We start from the raw sequence: 20,606 nt of genomic DNA on the forward strand, positions 1-20,606 counted from the left end.
CAGTCTGAAATCATTTATGTAAACTGCTATCAGTCATACTATATTATTGTTTAAGAACCTCACACACACACACACACACACACACACACACACACACACACACACACACACACACTGAACAACACCGTGCAGCACAAACATTTTCTAAATTCGACACCAGCAGCACATTCAAGACAAATTATTATAAGTCTAATGTATAGAATTCGTTTAAATGCCTTTCGTACAAAATTTTCTAAAAATATAAAATGTATATGCGGTAAGCAAATAACTGTAAGCCATCTACTCATTCATTGTCCGAGCATGAGACCGTTAATTCCAAAAGATGTAGTTGATGACTTTTCTTCCAATATTTCATTAGTCACTGAAAAGATTTTGAATCATTATTCATTGCTTAGAATGTTTTCAGAAATTTTGAACTCCAGTCCAGTTGGTATCCTCCTTTGATGTATTATAACTAATGTTGTTATTTATATTTACATTGTTGTAGGTTAATACTTGTTGATATGCATATACATATTCTCCCTCCCATGACACCTCATTCAATACACACCACAATCTCTTTAGACTTTTTCTTATAATAATATACCTTTCCTCTAATACATAACATGAATACTTTTTTACACTAATATTCACACGCACTCCCTTTCCTTTATCCACTACTTTACTCCTTTCCGTCTAAAAACACTTATAGTGAATAGACGTTAAACTGAAGATAAAACCGTGCAGTACACACATGTGAACACAACAAACGACTCTTTCATTTCATAAATATCTATGTATACGCATGTATAAAGATTTTTTTTCTTGTAATCTCTCTCTCTCTCCCTGTCATGCACCTCTAATTCAGTAAGTACATTCCATATTTGAAACTATGTTGTGCTCAAAACATGTGTACACAAATACATAATATATATATATATATATATATATATATATATATATATATATATGAATACAGCAAACTTTCATTTATCATATATCTATTATCCTCGTGAATAAAGAATTTTATCTTGTAATCTCTCTCTGTCTCTTTCTCATACACATCTAATTCAGTTAATACATTCCACATTTTAATCTATTTTGGGCTCAATTACTGTTACAGAACCTCACACACACACACACACACACACACAGAGAGAGAGAGAGAGAGAGAGAGAGAGAGAGAGAGAGAGAGAGAGAGATACACACACACACGTGAGCACAACAAACAACTCTTTCATTTAATAAATATTTATGTATCCTCATGTATAATGTTTTTTCTTGTTATCTCTCTCTCTCTCTCACACACACACACGTGTGTGTGCGTGTGTGTGTGTGTGTGTGTGTGTGTGTGTGTGTGTGTGTGTGTGAACGAGTTTGAAGAAATTCAATATCAAAGTTCAAATTCACAAGACATGTCACAGTATTCAGATCTATATTAAATTGTATGATATGAATAATATTGATTCAACCCACACATGTTCTGATCTTGATTATAAAGATGGTATCAAGTTGACAGGATCTGTTGTTCTGGATGGCTCTGTTTTAAAGGCGTGTGACACTGTGCTGTTTAGCCTGGTGTCGTTTTCGAAGTGCAGGCCCGGGGTAGTCTGCCGCTGATGCAGAAACTGAGCCAGTAGGGAGTTGTCAGACTGGTCAGTTTTGAGGGTGGATGGCTAACTGACTTCATCAGTGGTTGCTGTCTCTGCCGTTGTTGTTGTTCTTTTTATCTCCCTTCTCTACCGCCTTCATTTGTTGTCGAACACAGTGTGTAACAAGCATCGTCTGCTATAAGCATGACTGACATCAGTCTCGGGGTAAATGACGCCCCATTTTACTATCTAATTTTATAGTTTTAAAGTTGATATGAAAATTGAGTATTTTGTTAAACTAATAACATGTAGAGCCAAGGACGAGTACTTCAAAAAGGACTTAATTTTGAGAAAAGTCAAGACTGGAAATTTTTACGTTTCACCAAGGGTATTAACTCTCATGGTTTAATATTTTAAACTGTGAATTCCAATTGATTTTGTTGATATTTTTATGGATGTTTGGGGGCATAATCCAGTAAGTGATGAGGCGTTCACGAATCTTTCTCTGAATAAATATTTAACGGTCTCCTTCTCCAACTTTTCATCACATGTTATCGTGTATTGTCGATTGAATATTGGATTGAACGGGCAGGACTCAACAACTTGAAACAAAATGTCGCTCTTCGAGGTTGCGAGCACGCGCTTTGAATATGAATAAATATGTGTACGCAATTGATTTTTGCCCATGACCTTCAGGGCTCAGCCAATAGATCTATAAAGTCCACTCGTAGTATTCATTTTAGTATTTTCCGAAAAAGACCACTTGGGCGAATGAACATAATGAAAGCCCTGTACACAGAGTAAAACACAAGCTTTTTATGCATTGAGTAAAATTTCAAAATGTAATGGTTAAGATGAGAAAGATCAGTTTAAAGCAAATTACCCGCCCCCCCCCCCCCCCTCCACCCCCCCCCCCCCCCCCCCCACCCCTAGCATTAATTACAGATTAATTTCCCTTTTTTACTATCTGCAGCAAAGACGTGCACCAGAAATATAACTTCCATGCTTAGCAAAAGAAGTTCTTGTTTGAACAAAAAATGATAAAAATGACTGCTCTTGTTGTTGTGTCAGAATATTAGATCAAAGTGCCAAGTTTAGAGAAAAACAAAACAAAACAGTAAATTCAGTTTGCATATAATTTGGCTTCTTTTTAAAAAAATTTTTGGTGCCCATCCCAGAGGTGCAATATTGTTTTAAACAAGATGACTGAAAAGAACTGAATTTTTCCTATTTCATTCCAAATTTGGTGTCAACTGACAAAGTATTTGCAGAGAGAATTGCAATGTTAAAGTTTACCACGGACACACAGACACACACACACACACACACACACACACACACACACACACACAGACAACCGAACACCGGGTTAAAACATAGATTCACTTTGTTTACACAAGTGAGTCAAAAATGTAAATTGGGATTTATATCAAATCATTCTTTCCTTGAGAAAGACCGTGTAGATGTAAGATATTCAAATTTTACAGAAGCTGTGTTATCAGCAGCTGATTTCTCTATTCCAAAAGTAAAGGTTGTGAAGTCAGGCGGCGGAATGGCTCATAAGAAAAAGCTGTTAATTGATAATACATATTTTTGTTTTCTAGACTGAAATAAAGAGACAGTTGACGGTTCTGGAAAAATTCAAAGACATTTTTGTGATCCACGTAATCAAAGGCATTCTCTAAATCGAGGTGCCTTGTTGTGACTGCCTGCAGATGGGTACATGTCACAGTCGGGTGCTGAATGACAAATCATGAGGGAAAGCAGACTGAACGGAATGAATGAGCTTGCAATTTTCCAAATACCTCACTGGGTGCTGGTGAACTGATACAGGAGCTATCAAAAAGCGAGACCACACCAAATGATAAAGAAAACATTTTGACATAAAGAAAAAACATAAGGGGACATAGAGAGAATGTGTGTGTGTTTGTTAACGAAATTGCATCAGCAATTGAAATCAGTGGGTTTCATGGAATTCAGTTTTTGCCTGATTTATTAGAGTTGTACATTCTTCTGTTCGCGGATGATATTGTACTGCTATCTAACACTGCGACTGGTCTGCAAAATCAAATTAATATTCCGAATAATGCATGTAAAACACTTCTTGAATGTAAATACTTACAAGACTAAAGTGATGGTTTTTCGAAAAGGTGGCTTTTTGGGAAGATATGAAAAGTGGAATCTCGATGAAAATGCTGTAGAAGTAGTGAATGAATATAATTTTCTAGGGTTTGTTTTTACGACAAACATGAGTATAAACAAAGAAGTAGGGATTTTAGCAGTAAAAGGCAAACATGCATGCATTGACTGTATAAAATATATAACGAAGCTGAATGATATTTCCTAAGGATGTTTTTTTTAAATATTTGATGCTCAGGTACAACCCATTCTTTTGTACACTTCTGAGCTGTGGTGTCTTAAGAGACTTGATAATATTGAGAAGGTTCATTCCTTTGCATGTAAACGTTTTTTGAACATACCACTTAGAGTACCAAACAAGTTTGCATACGGCTAACTAGGACGTTATCCACTGTATATAAATAGTGCTATAAGGTGTATCAAGTACTGGTTAAGGTTCCTGAATATGAATATGCACCGATTACCCAGACAGACATATTTGATGTTGCTTAATCTAGACGAAAAGGGAAAAAATGCTGGGTGTCTTTAGTATAAAAAACAAAAACAAAAAAAACTTTATTTAGACTTGGGTTTGGATATGTCTGGTTGCAACAAGGCGTCGGTTGTGAGCAAACTTTTCTGTCATTATTTAAGCAAAGAATGAAAGATATATTTATGCAAGAGTGGGACGAGTCAGTAATGTTCGTTTATTTATTTATAGTCTGTTCATCTAAGATGATGATATTAGACTGACGAGTTAGTAATGTATAAAGTTATATACCATAACTACAGACTGTTTGAAACTGGTTTTCAGTGTGAGCAATATTTTGACTTTGTGGAGAAAAAGTGTTTCATGGACTGTTTCGTAAAATTACGGCTTGGTTTGCTCCCAATAAATGGATAATTTTTTAGAACATTCAATTGCGCATGTAAACGTTGTAATGTGGTCGAAGATGAAAACCATTTTATAAATAATTGTGTCCTTTACAATAACCTGCGGCAAAAACATCTTAACTCTGAAGGTCAATCGTATGTTCACTTGCTGAAGAATGGTTCTCTTTACGGTATTCGTAAACTCTGCGTTTATATATTTAATGCGCTGAAGATACGACAGGAATTATGTGACAACAATGATGAATGTTAGAATTAATTTACAATGCACAGTAAGCACTTTTGTCCTACAGGTATAAGTTAGTATGTATTTTACATTTTGTTGTCGCTGCGTGATCACCATATTGTGTACTTTTGACCTCTTTCTAGGGGCCGAAGGCCTGGAAATTAAAGTTTTTGTTCTTGTTCTCTCTCTCTCTAAATAATTATATTATATATGAAAACGTGTTTGGTGTGGGTAAACACAACAACAACAAAAAGGCATTCTGTCAATTGCCTGTTATTATTGCCCCTGAAAGATCACTATATGAACACATTGTGCCACAAGGTGACATTCACATACAAGCAGAAAAAAAAATCCTACAAGTTCAAACAGATGTATACCTTCTGCTGTGTGGTGACTGAATGCAGCAAAGACAGGATGTGAACAACCAAAGAATGAGAATATAATTAACTTTGTGCCAAGTTTTGATTTCGAAGACACTGATGAAGAAGATCTACAAGCAACTCCAAAGTCTCTGACAAACAGTTTGTTAGTTCCCTATTCGATCTTGCTTTTATGCTTGACTTGTTAGCTGTGAATGGATCTGGCAACAGTGACACAGAATGCGAATCAACTTTTGTATCGCCACATGGCAGCAGCGTTATCATTTACTTTCTTGTGTTGGAAAATTTACGTACTGGGTGTGATGTACACACTGATGATTGTTTGTATTCATGGCACCTGCCAATAGTACTAAAATGAAAAAAAAATCATGCGATGAGAAAAAAAGAAAGAAAAAGAAAAGAAAAGAGAAAATGCGCAGATGAAGACAGGATTAGAAAGATGCAGATATATGAAGAGGAGCAAGGCAGCAACGAATTTAAAGATAGCCTGAGGGAGCCTCATGATGTGATAGACGTAGATGGTAACAGCGGGGTTAGATTGTTCACAAATGCATTGTGAGGAGCAGCTGCCTGTATTGTTAGAAAGGTTGGCTGAAAATCAAGAAAGAATGGAATGACTAGTTTGAAATAGAATGTAGACAACAGAGAAAACTAAACAGGACACTTCTTGACTCCTTAAGAGATTCAAAAGATGTCAGATAGAAACTGCCAGGAAACCGCGGAAAGAAGGTTATGTCAAGGACAGGAAAGAATAATAAAATTATGTGAGGATAAGAAAAATATAGGAGCGTTTGAAAAAGAAAGAAATTGCGTTCATGCCATAAAGCTGCTCTGGCCATTGATAATTCAGTTAACCGGAAAGCTGTTAAGTGAATCATTTTCTAACGTATTTAATACAGCTAATAATAGTTCCGACCATGAAGCTTTGACAGAAGTAGAGAAAGTACAGGGGAGTGACCCTATATCTGAACTGGGAATCATTACAAGTATATAGATAAATCTGAAAGCTGGTAAAGTGCCGTGCCAGATTATATTGTTAGCGAAATGTTAAAAATGCTAACAGTTCTGTTGTGAAAATCGTAGTTACCCTTTGAAAGTGGAAAATTTTCTTAAGATTAGGAAAAATTCATTTTTGTGCCTATTCATAAAAAGGGAGACACAAACAATTCAATCTGGATAATTACATAGGAGTGGCTTCGACAAGTACAATTGCTAAAGTCTATACGCACTTTTTAAATAGTAGATTAAAACATGGGCAGAAATAGAAGAAACAAACGCAGAGCAACAGGACGGATTTAAAACAGGTTATAGTACTGTCGACCATATATTCACTTTATACGCTCTTGTCCAAAATCATCTGTTACGTAAGACTAAGTTGTTCGTAAACTTTGGAAAAGCGTTCGATTCTCCGAACAGAAACGTTCTGTAGAGTACTGTCAGAAAAACAGGGGAATATGGAAAGTTGTCCATGGCCCTTGGGAGCATCTACAAATCTTTGGATGTATGTGTTCATGACAAAGGTACCCATTTCGACCCGTTTCAATGTCCACGAGGTGTCAAACGATGACGCCTGTTCAGGCCCTCAGTTATTTGTATTTTTCATTAACGAACTGGCCGTAGTGTTGTCAAAAGAGAGTGGACATGGAATCCAAATGATAATTGGTGTTGCAGAATTGTTTTTCATGCTATTTGCTGGTGATCTTTTTGACTCGCTTGTGTAAACGAGTGAGTCTATGTTATAACCCGGTGTTCGGTTTGTGTGTGTGTGTGTGTGTGTGTGTGCGTGTGTGTATTTGTGTGTGTGTATGTGTGTGTGTGTGTGTGTGTGTGTGTGTGTGTGTGTGTGTGTGTGTGTGTGTGTGTGTGTGTGATAAACTTTAATATTACCATTTTCTCTGGAAATACTTTGTCTGCCAATACCAAATTTGGCTGAAACATAGTATGAAAAAATCTTCACAGTCAAACCAATAAAAGGTTGTAAGTCTCCTGAATTAAGTTATTTCGTCCAACACAATCACGTCTATTTATCTCACGAAGAAGAAAACAACAAATGACGTCAGATGCGCCGCGGCAGTGGGGATCAATCCGCTTGCTTCGGAACTGAACATGCACGGTTCGATCCCGCTCGCATGCCTTTTTTCTTCTGTTTTTTTTTTCTTTTTTTTCTTTTTTTCCCAAGCTTATTATATATATCATATTTAATACAGAACACTTTGTAATGATTTTTTAAATCATTGTTTTCTTCTCCTCGTGATTCCTTTACTGGGTAAAGCACAAAGCACAAGTGAGTCTTGAAGGCTTTGCCTCTTGCATGTCTGATGCACCCAAAGGGTTACAAAATTAATCCAATGCCCATTAACCAGAAACAGACAGACTACAAGTAACAGAAAGTCTCCACAAGATCAGTGTTGTAGTTTTCCGTGAGGGTGATTTTCTTTCGGCTCATGAAAAATGGTTCTTTGGGGATTGGGAAATAATAGTAACCAATCCATGTAAATATTTAGGAAAGTTATTTACAACAGAACTAAATTTGATGTCTGTGTGGGATGAGACAAGCTGAAAAGGAAAAAGGTGTAATCGAAATTATAAAATGCCCCAGGACCCTACCTTCGACTGGTCGTATCTTTTTCTGGAAATTTTTCTATACACAAATTGAACCAGTCTTGATCTATGGAGCTGAAATATGGGGACACACAATAAATAACCAAATGGAAAAGGCACATGATTTTGCAATCAAGCGATATCTTGGTGTCCCATTACATTACACAATAATATGTAGAAAATCTGGCGGATATCCATTGTATGTGAAATCATTTGTAAGATACGTAACATACATATATATATATATATATATATATATATATATATATATATATATATGTATGTGTGTGTGTGTGTGTGTGTGTGTGTGTGTGTGTGTGCTGGCTCAAAATGAAACAGCTACCAGCATCAGGATTATGTAGGCAAGCACACGAGATGCTGCTGCTGCAAGAAGAGTAGAGCAATCAGAACTGGGAACATCATATCAAGAAAGCTTTAACAGAACGTTGACGTGTTTGGTTGTGTCAAGGAGTAGAGCGCGAGAACAGCTTCATGTCGATTTTAAAGATAGATAGCATGTTACAAGAAAAACTGGCATGGAGAAAGAGAAAGCAACGATATATCTAACTGGATCTAATTTAATTCATTCAAATCAGTATTCCAAACAGAGACGTATAATAAGACAATAACAAACAAATGGCATGAACCCTGTCTTACTAGGAGGAGATTGAGAGCACTTGGACTGAATGCCAACAAAAGCTGGTTCGACAAAGACGTAGCAGCGACATCTCACTGCCCAAGTGTGGCGAAAGCCTAAAAGATGGAAAACATTTCCTGTTTAACTGCAAAGGATACGAAGAAGTGCGAAGAAACAGTTCTCTCTTCAGAACTCTTCAGCCAATGCCAGCACACTGAGGACAGAAAATGAAGATATGATCCTCTGACTTACAAACAATTTCTCTGTGGCAGTAAATATACCCAAAAAGAAAAGTAAAGATAACATATGGATGGTCAGTATGTTTTTTTTTTGTATCTATATGACGTGTTCTTTTGTTACCTGATAAAATACTTGCAAATGATAATATGTATTTTTTCCCTAATGTTTAATTAAATTGGAGTCGAATAACTGGAAAAAGGCACCACATCCCCTTGTTATATGACTTTCAACGCTAATGAATCAAAAGTGTCAAAGTGTCTCTTCCCCCTCTCTTAACACACACACACACACACACACACACACACACACACACACACACACACACACAAGCACGCGTACACACGCACACACACTTTCGCATACTCGCATACGTATACAATTATTTCTTTTCCCTCCCTCGATTTTTTTCCATACCCTCGTCTACTACCACTTACAGTGAAAAGACGGTAAACTAAAGAACGAACACACACACACACACACACACACACACACACACACACACACCACACCACACACACACACACACACACACACACACACACACACACACACACGCACCACACACACACACACACACACACACACACACACACACACACATTGTGATGCTGCACAAGTAAGGATTAATGAACACGCTATAATCATCATCATTCCCACATCACGTTGAAAACGCATACTACCGCCAGTACCAATTGTAACAAGAAATCCTGATACAGAACGATAATGACGTTTACAGTGACGCTGATTCTGAAGGAACAGTGACGTAACTGTGATGCTAACACTGTCACTAACAGTAACGTAACAGTGACACTGACACTCAAGTACACGAATTCTGAGAATGACGATGGCAGTGATGCTGACAATGACGCTGACAGTGCTGCAAACAGGATACGCTGAGAGTGACGATGACAGTGCCCTTAACAGTGACGCTGGCAGCGCCGTTTCAGTACCATGACAGTGACGTAACAGTGCCGCTGAGAGTGACGATGACTGTGCCCCTAACAGTGACCCTGACAGTGACGTAACAGTGACACTGACAATGCTACTAACAGTGATGGTGACAGTGGCGTAAATGAGACGCGTACAGCGACGATGATGGTGCCGCTTACAGTGACACAGACAATGACGCTAACAGCGACACGGACACTGACGCTAACAGCGACATGAACATTGACGTTAACAGTGAGGCTAGTTGTGACGCTGACAGTGACGTAACAGTGACGCTAACAGCGACACGAACATTGACGCTAACAGTGAGGCTAGCTGTGACGCTGACGGTGACGGTGACGTAATAGTGATAATGATGTTGCAGGCAGGAGGAGGCACAGCACATTCACGAGGACCTGTGCACCAAGTACGCCTTCACTGTGGATCAGCTGCTGGAACTGTCTGGTTACAGCTGTGCTGTGGCCATCGCCAGGGTGAGTATTGCACACAGCACAGTAAGTACTGCACACACTGAGTACTGTAACACAACGGTGAATACTGCACACATTGAGTACTGTAACACTACAGTGAGTACTGCACACAGCACAGTAAGTACTGCACACATTGAGTACTGTAACACTACGATGAGTACTACATACATTGAGTACTGTAACACTACAGCGAGTACTGCACACATTGAGTACTGTAACACTACGGTAAGTACTGCACACACCACAGTGATTACTACACACACTGAGTACTGTAACACTACGGTAAGTACTGCACACACCACAGTGATTACTACACACATTGAGTACTGTAACACTACGGTGAGTACTGCACACACCACAGTGATTACTACACACACTGAGTACTGTAACACTACGGTGAGTACTGCACACACCACAGTGATTACTACACACATTGAGTACTGTAACACTACGGTGAGTACTGCACACACCACAGTGATTACTACACACATTGACTACTATAACACTACGGTGAGTACTGCACACACCACAGTGATTACTACACACTGAGTACTGTAACACTACGGTAAGTACTCCACACACCACAGTGATTACTACACACATTGACTACTATAACACTACGGTGAGTACTGCACACACCACAGTGATTACTACACACATTGAGTACTGTAACACTACGGTGAGTACTGCACACACCACAGTGATTACTACACACACTGAGTACTGTAACACTACGGTAAGTACTGCACACACCACAATGATTATTACACACACTGAGTACTGTAACACTACGGTAAGTACTGCACACACCACAGTGATTACTACACACATTGAGTAGTGTAACACTCAGGTAAGTACTGCACACACCACAGTGATTACTACACACATTGAGTACTGTAACACTACGGTGAGTACGGCCTCCACACCACCGCATAATAACCACATAATAACGACCTTCACACCACCACATAACAACGACCTTCACACCACCACATAATAACGACATTCACACCACAACATAATAATAGCCTTCACACCACCACATAATAACGGCCTTCACACCACCACATAATAACGACCTTCACACCACAACATAATAATAGCCTTCACACCACCACATAATAACGACCTTCACACCACTACATAACAACGACCTTCACACCACCACATAATAACGACCTTCACACCACTACATAATAATAGCCTTCACATCACCACATAATAACGGCCTTCACACCACTAAATAACAACGACCTTCACACCACCACATAATAACGACCTTCACACCACAACATAATAATAGCCTTCACACCACCACATAACAACGCCCTTCACACCACCACATAATAACGACCTTCACACCACCACATAATAATAGCCTTCACACCACCACATAACGGCCTTCACACCACCACATAACAACGCCCTTCACACCACCAAATAATAATGACCTGCACACCACCACATAATAATAGCCTTCATACCACAACATAATAACGACCTTCACATCACAATATAACGGCCTTCGTACGTAATAACGATCTTCACATCACCACATAATAACGGCCTTCACACCACCACATAACGACCTTCACACCACCACATAACGACCTTCACATCACCACATAATAACAGCCTTCACACCACCACATAATAATAGCCTTCACACCACCACATAACAACGTCCTTCACACCACCACATAACAACGTCCTTCACACCACCGCATAACAACGTCCTTCACACCACCGCATAATAACGACCTTCACACCACCACATAACAACGTCCTTCACACCACATAACAACGTCCTTCACACCACCACATAATAATAGCCTTCATACCACCACATAATAACGACCTTCACATCACAACATAATAACGGCCTTCACATCACCACCACCACCACATAATAACGGGCTTCACACCATCACATGATAACGTCCTTCACACCACCACAAAATAACGGCCTTCCTATCACCACCACCACAACCACATAATAACGGCCTTCACACCACCACATGATAACGGCCTTCCTATCACCATTACCACCATCACATAATAACGGCGTTTCCCACCACCACATAATAACGACCTTCACACCACCACATAACAACGACCTTCCTATCACCACCACAACCACCACATAATAACGGCCTTCACCCCACCCCACCACATAATAACGGCCTTCGCACCACCACATAATAACAGCCTTCCCACCACCACATGATAACGGCCTTCGCACCACCACATAATAACGGCCTTCACATCACCACATAATAACGGTCTTCACACCACCCCACCACATAATAACGGCCTTCACATCACCACATAATAACGGCCTTCGCACCACCCCACCACATAATAACGGCCTTCACACCACCCCACCACATAATAACGGCCTTCACACCATCACCACCACATAATAACGGCCTTCACATCACCACATAATAACGGCCTTCACACCACCACACCACATAATAACGGCCTTCACACCACCACATAATAACGACCTTCCCATCACCACATAATAACGGCCTTCCCACCACCACATAATAACGACCTTCACACTACCACATAATAACGGCCTTCACACCACCACATAATAACGGCCTTCACAATAACGACCATCACACCACCACAAAATAAGGGCCTTCACACCACCACCACATAATAACGGCCTTCACACCACCACCACCACATGATAACGGCCTTCAGACCACCACATAAAAACAGCCATCATACCACCACCACATAATGACGGCCTTCAAACCACCAGATAATAACGGGCATCACACCACATAATAACGACCTTCACACTACCACATAACGACCTTCATACATAATAACGGCGTTTCCCACCACCACATAATAACGGCCTTCCCACCACCACATAATAACGACCTTCCCACCACCACATAATAACGACCTTCACACCACCACATAATAACGGCCTTCCCACCACCACATAATAACGACCTTCACACCACTATATAATAACGGCCTTCACACCACCACATAATAACGACCTTCACACCACCACCACATAATAACGGCCTTCACATCACCACATAATAATGGCCTTCACACCACCACATAATAACGGCCTTAACATCACCACCACATAATAACGGCTTTCACATTACCACATAATGACGGCCTTCACACCATCACCACCACATAATAACGGCCTTCACACCACCACATAATAACGGCCATCATACCACCACATAATAACGGCCATCATACCACCACCACATAATAACAGCCTTCACACCACCACATAATAACGGCCATCATACCACCACCACCACCACTTAATAACGGCCTTCACACCACCACATAATAATCACATAATAACGGCCTTCGTACCACCACATAATAACGGCCTTCCCACCACCACATAATAACGACCTTTCAAACCACGACATAATAACGGCCTTGATACCACCACACAACAACGACCTTCATATCGCCACCACATAATAACGACCTTCACACCATCACATAATAACGGCCTTCACATCACCACATAATAACGACCTTCACACCACCACATAATGTGTGGTTCGTCTGTCGGGATCGACGAGGACCATCTAGTCATCCACGGGGTGGGTGGGTTGGGCTCTGTGGGTGCGCAGATGACTGGTCAGGCCAATCCGCGCCCGGAACGTTCTGACGCAGTGTGGACAGGGGATGGTGGCGGCTGTCGGGGACTTGCTGGCACTGCTTTTCCTGGCCTGTCTGCGTTGCTCTGCTGCAGCGATTCTGTTGGCCTCACAGGATTTGGCGCCTTTGTGGACAGCTGAACGCCACTTTGGTCTGTCCATTGCATTCAGCTCCCATGTGTCGTGGCTGATGCTGAAGGCCTTCAGAGAAGCTTTCAGAGTGTCTTTGAAGCGCTTCTTTTGGCCTCCATGGGAGCGCTTGCCATGTTGGAGTTCGCCGTACAGCAGTTTCTTGGGGAGCCAGTGGTCTGGCATGCGAACTACATGGCCTGCCCAGCGCAGCTGAGCCTGTATCAAGATGGTGTAGATGCTGGGCAAGTTTGCACGAGTGAGCACCTCTGTGTCTGGGATCTTCTCTTGCCACTTTATGCCGAGAAGTTTTCTGAGGCTGGTGGTGTGGAAGTGGTTCAGCTTTTTGGCGTGACGTTTGTAGACCGTCCATGATTCACATCCATAGAGCAGTGTGGTGAGAACTATGGCCTTGTATACTTTGAGCTTCGTCTCCAGGGTGATGCCTCTCCTGTTCCAAACGTTCTTATGGAGTCTGCCGAAGGCAGCGCTGGCTTTGGCGAGTCTGGCATTCACCTCGTCGTCGATGACAACTGTGCGAGAGAGTGTACTGTCCAGTTATGTGAACTTGTCCACCGCGTTCAGTTGTTGCCCGTTGATGAAGATGTTTGGTTCAACGTAAGGCTTTCCTGGAGCTGGCTGGTGCATCACCTCAGTCTTCTTTGTGCTGATTGTGAGGCCAAAGTTGTCACAGGCAGCAGAGAACTTGTCGACACTGTGTTGCATGTCAGCTTCGGAGGCAGCGTTGAGAGCGCAGTCATCAGCAAATAGGAAGTCGTTGACGGTGTCTGTCCTCACCTTGGTTTTTGCTTGAAGCCTCTTGAGGTTAAAGAGTGAGCCATCTGTGCGGTACCTGATGCCAATGCATACGTCAGCGTCTCTGAAGGCATCTGTCAGCATGGCTGAAAACATGAGACTGAACAGGGTGGGGGCAAGAACACACCCTTGCTTGACTCCGTTGGAGACAGGGAATGGTTCTGAAATCTCTCCGTTGTCTTGGACTCGGCCAGCATCCCATCGTGTAGTTGCCGTATGATGGTGATGAACTTTCTGGGACATCCGTACTTCACCATGATTCTCCAAAGGCCATCTCTGCTAACAGTATCGAAGGTCTTGGTCAAATCGACATGGGTGGAGTAAAGGTTGGCGTTCTGTTCCTGACACTTCTCCTGGAGCTGCCTGGCAGCAAACACCATGTCGATAGTCCCGCGTTCTTTCCGGAAGCCACACTGGCTCTCTGGTAGGAGACCTTGCTCAAGGTGCACTATGAGACGGTTGAGTAGCACTCTGGCCAGAGTCTTGCCTGCGACGGACAGCAGGGATATTCCACGATGGTTGTCACAGGCCTGACGATTTCCTTTGCTTTTGTACAGGTGTATGATGGAAGCGTCTTTGAAGTCCTGTGGAACTGCCTCATGCTGCCAGATAAGCTGGAACAGCTGATGAAGCTTCTCAGTCAGCGCCATACCACCTTCTTTGTAGACCTCAGCTGGAATGGAGTCTGATCCAGGGGCTTTGCCATTGGACAGCAGACGGATAGCTTTCTGGGTCTCCTCCAAACTTGGAATGGCATCCAACGACTCACTGACTGGCACCTGGGGGAGTCGGTCGATGGCTTCATCATTGATGGTGGAGGGGCGGTTCAGTACACTGTCAAAGTGTTCAGCCCATCTCTCAAGGATCCCGTCCTTGTCAGTTATCAGGGTAGAACCATCAGCACTGAGGAGTGGAGCAGATCCGGAGGTGGTGGGACCGTAGACTTCTTTCAGGCCATTATAGAAGTTCTTCATGTCGTTCCTGTCTGCAAAGCCCTGGATCTCATCAGCTTTGTTGCTCAACCAGGAATTCTGCATCTGCCGCAGCTTCAGCTGGATGGTGCTGCGTGCACTCTTCAGTATGTCCTTCTTTGACTGTGACTTGGGATCTTCAATGTGGGCTCTGTAGGCTTGGCGTTTGTCTTCTAGCAGCTGCTTGATCTCAGTACAGTTCTCATCTAACCAGTCTTTGTGCTTCCTGACAGAAGGCCCCAGGCACTCCATGGCAGTGTTGTACACCGTCTCATGCAGTGCGCCCCATGCTGCCTCCACATTCTGGTTGTCCAGCACGGTGGACTCAAGGCGTTCCTTCAGGGTGTCAGCAAAGCTCTGCTTGATGTTGCCTAGCTCCAGCTTGTTGACATTCAGGCGTTTGAGTGCTTTCATGCCCTGAGGCCGTCTCTTTGGCTGGATGCGGAGGTTGAGCTTGGAGACGATAAGGCGGTGGTCTGTCCAGCACTCGGCGCCGCCGCACATGGCCCTCGTGACTCGTACGTCCTGCCTGTCCCTCTTCCTGACGATGACAAAGTCGATGAGATGCCAATGCCCAGAGCGAGGATGCATCCATGACGTCCAGTTACGGGTAGGGAGGCAGAATATGGTGTTTGTGATAAGAAGGTCGTGCTCAGCACATGTCTGGAGAAGTAGTTGGCCATTGCTGTTACAGTTACCAACCCCATGCTTCCCAATCACTCCTTCCCAGGAGGTGCTGTCACAACCAACTCTCGCATTAAAGTCACCAAGAATGATGAACTTGTCTGCGTTGGGAACAGTGGTGATGACAGCGTTCAGGTCCTCGTAGAACTTGTCCTTGATCTCATCTGTGTTGGTCATGGTGGGCGCGTAGGCGCTGACAATGGTGGTAAACTTCTTCCCGTTGCATATGGGGAGTTTCATCGTCATCAGGCGATCGTTCACTCCTTTCGGGGGGCCAGCCAGCTTGCCAATGAGGGTTGTCTTCACTGCAAAGCCAACTCCAGCCTCACGTCTCTCTTCAGGTCCGCGACCACTCCAAAAGAAGGTGTAGCCTGCGCCTCGCTCACAGAGTTCGCCTTCTTCTGCCAGTCTGGTCTCACTTAAGGCAGCGATGTCGATGTTGTACCTGGCTAATTCACTCTCAATGAGTGCTGTGCGTCTCTGTGGTCTGGCTGAGTCGCCTCTGTCCAGAAGCGTACGCACGTTCCATGTGGCAATGGTCAATGGGGTGCTCCGTGTTTTCTTCTTTATTTCCTTTGTGTGTCGACCGCTTGAGTAGGGTCCCCGTCAGCCGCGGTATGCTGACTAGGGAAGTGTGGAGCAGGCAATATTTAGGGCACCTTTCCTAGCCCCTTCCTCATGCCATGGAGGTGAGCAGTGCTGTCCTGAAGAGGGCTGCTCAGTCGCTCAGGGGGCTGCCGATCTCCACCGCTGCTCCAGTCGGTGAAAAACGACCCTATGGCCTGAGCCTCCTGTGTGCAGGTCCGCGGCTACGACTGCCAGTGTACCCACACCTGTCACTTCGCCGCTCGCCTGTCGCCACAGGGCTTGGGGAAAATGATGGCATGGGATGAAGGATGACTGATGACTTGCGCGATGACTTTGTTTACAGTGAGGAGGAGTTGCGCACCGTCGACCTCACTCTCTTGTCCGAGACCATCTGTATCCAGTGGCAAGACGAGGTCAAGACGACTGGAGATGGAAACGGATGCAGTGGATAACCAGGATGTCCTATGTGCCTCATCCTGCCCTCAGCACTCCACAGTGCTCTGCTGCAACCGCCTTCCTCTCCGTTGAACCATGAAGGTTTCTTCCGCAGAGTCCGCCGGATCCAGTCTTCACATGCTTGGGTAGACAAGCCCTAACTCACTGAGGGTTTGAGACCCATTGGCTACCCTCACCTAGTTTAGCCAACCTGTCAAGGCCTGACTAAGCGCGTTGGGTTACGCTGCTGGTCAGGCATCTGCTTGGCAGATGTGGTGTAGCGTATATGGATTTGTCCGAACGCAGTGACGCCTCCTTGAGCTACTGAAACTGAAACTGTCAAAGCCGTTGCCCGGGGGTTGGGCGCTGCCGCATGCTAGCAGCTTCTAGGACCCACAGGTGAGAGCTGGGTGCCGGTGGGGACCAACAGAGGACGAACCACTCCCGGAAGAGCGTGACAAGCCCCCCCTCTAGAGGTACTACCCCTCCTGTGCACCCCCTAACCCCACCCCCCCACCCCACCACCACATAATAACGACCTTCACAAAACCACATAATAACTACCTTCACATCTCCACCACATAATAACGGCCTTCATACCACCACATAATAACGGCCTTCACACCACCACATAATAACGGCCATCATACCACCACCACCACCACCATCACATAATAACGGCCTTCACACAACCACATAATAACCACATAATAACGGCCTTCACACCACCACATAATAACGGCCTTCGTACCACCAGATAATAATTTCCTTCGTACCACCACATGATAACGGCCACTCAGGTCAGTTATTGCAATGAGTCACGGCAGACTGGCAGGGGAAAGGGAAGAGGACACTACAACGGCCGTTCTTGTATCGATCTCAGGACCCTGCACACATTGTTACCTCACCACCATCTTTTCCTGCATGATAAAAGGTTCGTCATCATCTGAAAAAAGAGGGAGACAGAGAAAGTGTGATGGGGGAAAAGGGAGCACTCAAGCGACAGACTTCAAGGCATACTTTTTCTCATGCATTTATCTGCAGTATAAAAATCGGGAATCACGCACACACACACGCAAGTGGTCATGGTCGGTAATTCCTGGGCACTCCCAACACTTTCGTTCCCAAATCCGACCACTTGTCACTGGGAATTATTCCATTATCTCCGCCCTGGCCAAGTCCACTGGCCGTGCGCGTCAACTGTAGGCAATAATTCTTCAGTGGCTGACACATTACAGAGTAGGTCACACAACGGCATTTTTTTTATAACATGGAACGCGGTGTTTTCGAGGACACACACATGCGCACACACACATACACACACACCATTCTTCACCCTCTGCCCAATACCGTTCCCACCACCACGCCCCGTCCTCCACACCCCCACAACCCCCCGGCCCCCCTTTTTTCTCCCCCCCCCCCCCCCCTGTCTAATATCACTTAAAGGGGAATACGTTATACCGAAGATTACTACTACTACTACTACTACTACTACTACTACACACACACACACACACACACACACACACACACACGCACGCACACTCACACACACACACACACACACACACAAACACACACACACACACACACACACACACACACACACATACATACACACACACACGCGCACGCACATATAGACATACACATGCAGGCACACACACGTTCAGACAAACGCGCGCGCGTGCGCACACACACACACATACACTGAGACACACATACAGACGCACACACATACACAAACCAACAAATAAACACACACACACACACACACACACATACACAGAAGGACACACACACACAAACACACACACGAACAAACACACACATGCACGCACACGCACGCTCACATACACGCACACAGAGACACGCACAAGCAGACACACACACACACACACACACACACACACACACGTGCGCACGCGCGCTTATCTGCCAGTGCAGTGTTCGTGAGAGTCTGTGTTCGAATCCTGCTCTCGCTCTTTCACCCAAGTTTAACTGGAAAATCGGAATGAGCGTCAAGTCATTCAGATCAGACGATAAACCGAGGTCCCGTGAGTAGCACGCACGTGGCCCACTGAAAAGGAACTCATGGCAACTAAAAGTATCGTCCTCTAAAAAATTCTGTGAATGAAATACACTCTGGGGCCGTGTTCCAGATACCATCGTGCCTGCGGGTAAATGTATACCTGCGAGTAAACTACCTGAGTGTAAGTAATTATGGTACTTTTAGTAAAGAAGTAAATTAAATGTGGTCCATGAATACCTCCGTGAGTTAGATAAGAAAAACCGTCATATTAACCCCCATGGAATGAACGAGATAGGGTAGGGGAGAGGGGATTAAAATCCAGTTCGTTACGCATGCGTAATCAATGCATCAAATCATCTATAGTGTCATCGCGATGGTAAAATCCAGGCGCTCTTCGCACAAAACTGATGTTAAACTGAAGATAAACGTGAGGCCGCTAAAAGTGATAATAACAATGAAGTGCTCCATAGTACTGTTCCCTCTCAGAGAGGCTCAGGGCGCTTAACAAATTACATGAAACATTAACAAGAAGGAAAAGAAAACATTTCTAAAGAAAATTCAAATAACAATTACTCATGGCGCTCCACATAATTGTATGTTACAAAGGAGAAGCAACAACCATCAAGAAAAATAATCAACCACAGACATTATCCTCGCATTATGAGCAGCGCGCGCTCACGCGTAAACACACGCACACGCACACACAAAGAGCACCTGCACCCAAGCATCACACATAACACTGGAAAAGGTAGTACACCCCTGATACAACAGCAAATTAGACTAAATTGTTACTCAAATGCAAGACAAATAAGATAAGATTTCAGCTGGGACTTGAAAGTGTCTAGAGAAGGGGCATTTCGCAAATCAGCAGGCAGTGAGTTCAAAACAGTTGGGGCTGAGAAAGTAAATGATCGGTGACCGAAGGTTTTCAAATTGTGTTCGGCACCCGAGATAACCTTTCAGCTGAAGATCGAAGTGACCGAGAGGACTGATAAGTTTTGAGTGAAGAAGAGACATACAGTGGCAGTGAAGAAGATACAAGACAAGACAAGACAAGACAAGACAAATTCTTTATTATCGAGGATAAAAGATAAGCACTGGCGCGCTTTTTTCATCCAGTCCCCGCCTTGAAACAGGGTCTACACTACACAAAACTACATTATATATGTCATTGTATGCACCACACAATGCTACTTAATGTCAT

General features: G+C 43.5%; 1 protein-coding gene across 2 annotated transcripts in view; it reads left to right on the forward strand.

The window, feature by feature from the left end:
* The window catches only part of LOC143277872 (NAD(P)H-hydrate epimerase-like), a 202,011-nt gene that overhangs the window by 101,052 nt on the left and 80,353 nt on the right, over positions 1–20,606 (forward strand). For both annotated transcript variants that reach the window (XM_076582811.1, XM_076582812.1), the window contains exon 3: positions 9,977–10,085. In XM_076582811.1, coding sequence (XP_076438926.1) covers positions 9,977–10,085 — 109 coding nt within the window. The remainder of the gene's footprint in view (positions 1–9,976; positions 10,086–20,606) is intronic.

This window comes from Babylonia areolata, chromosome 35 (genome assembly GCF_041734735.1).
Source record: "Babylonia areolata isolate BAREFJ2019XMU chromosome 35, ASM4173473v1, whole genome shotgun sequence".
Classification (NCBI taxonomy): Eukaryota; Metazoa; Mollusca; class Gastropoda; order Neogastropoda; family Buccinidae; genus Babylonia; species Babylonia areolata.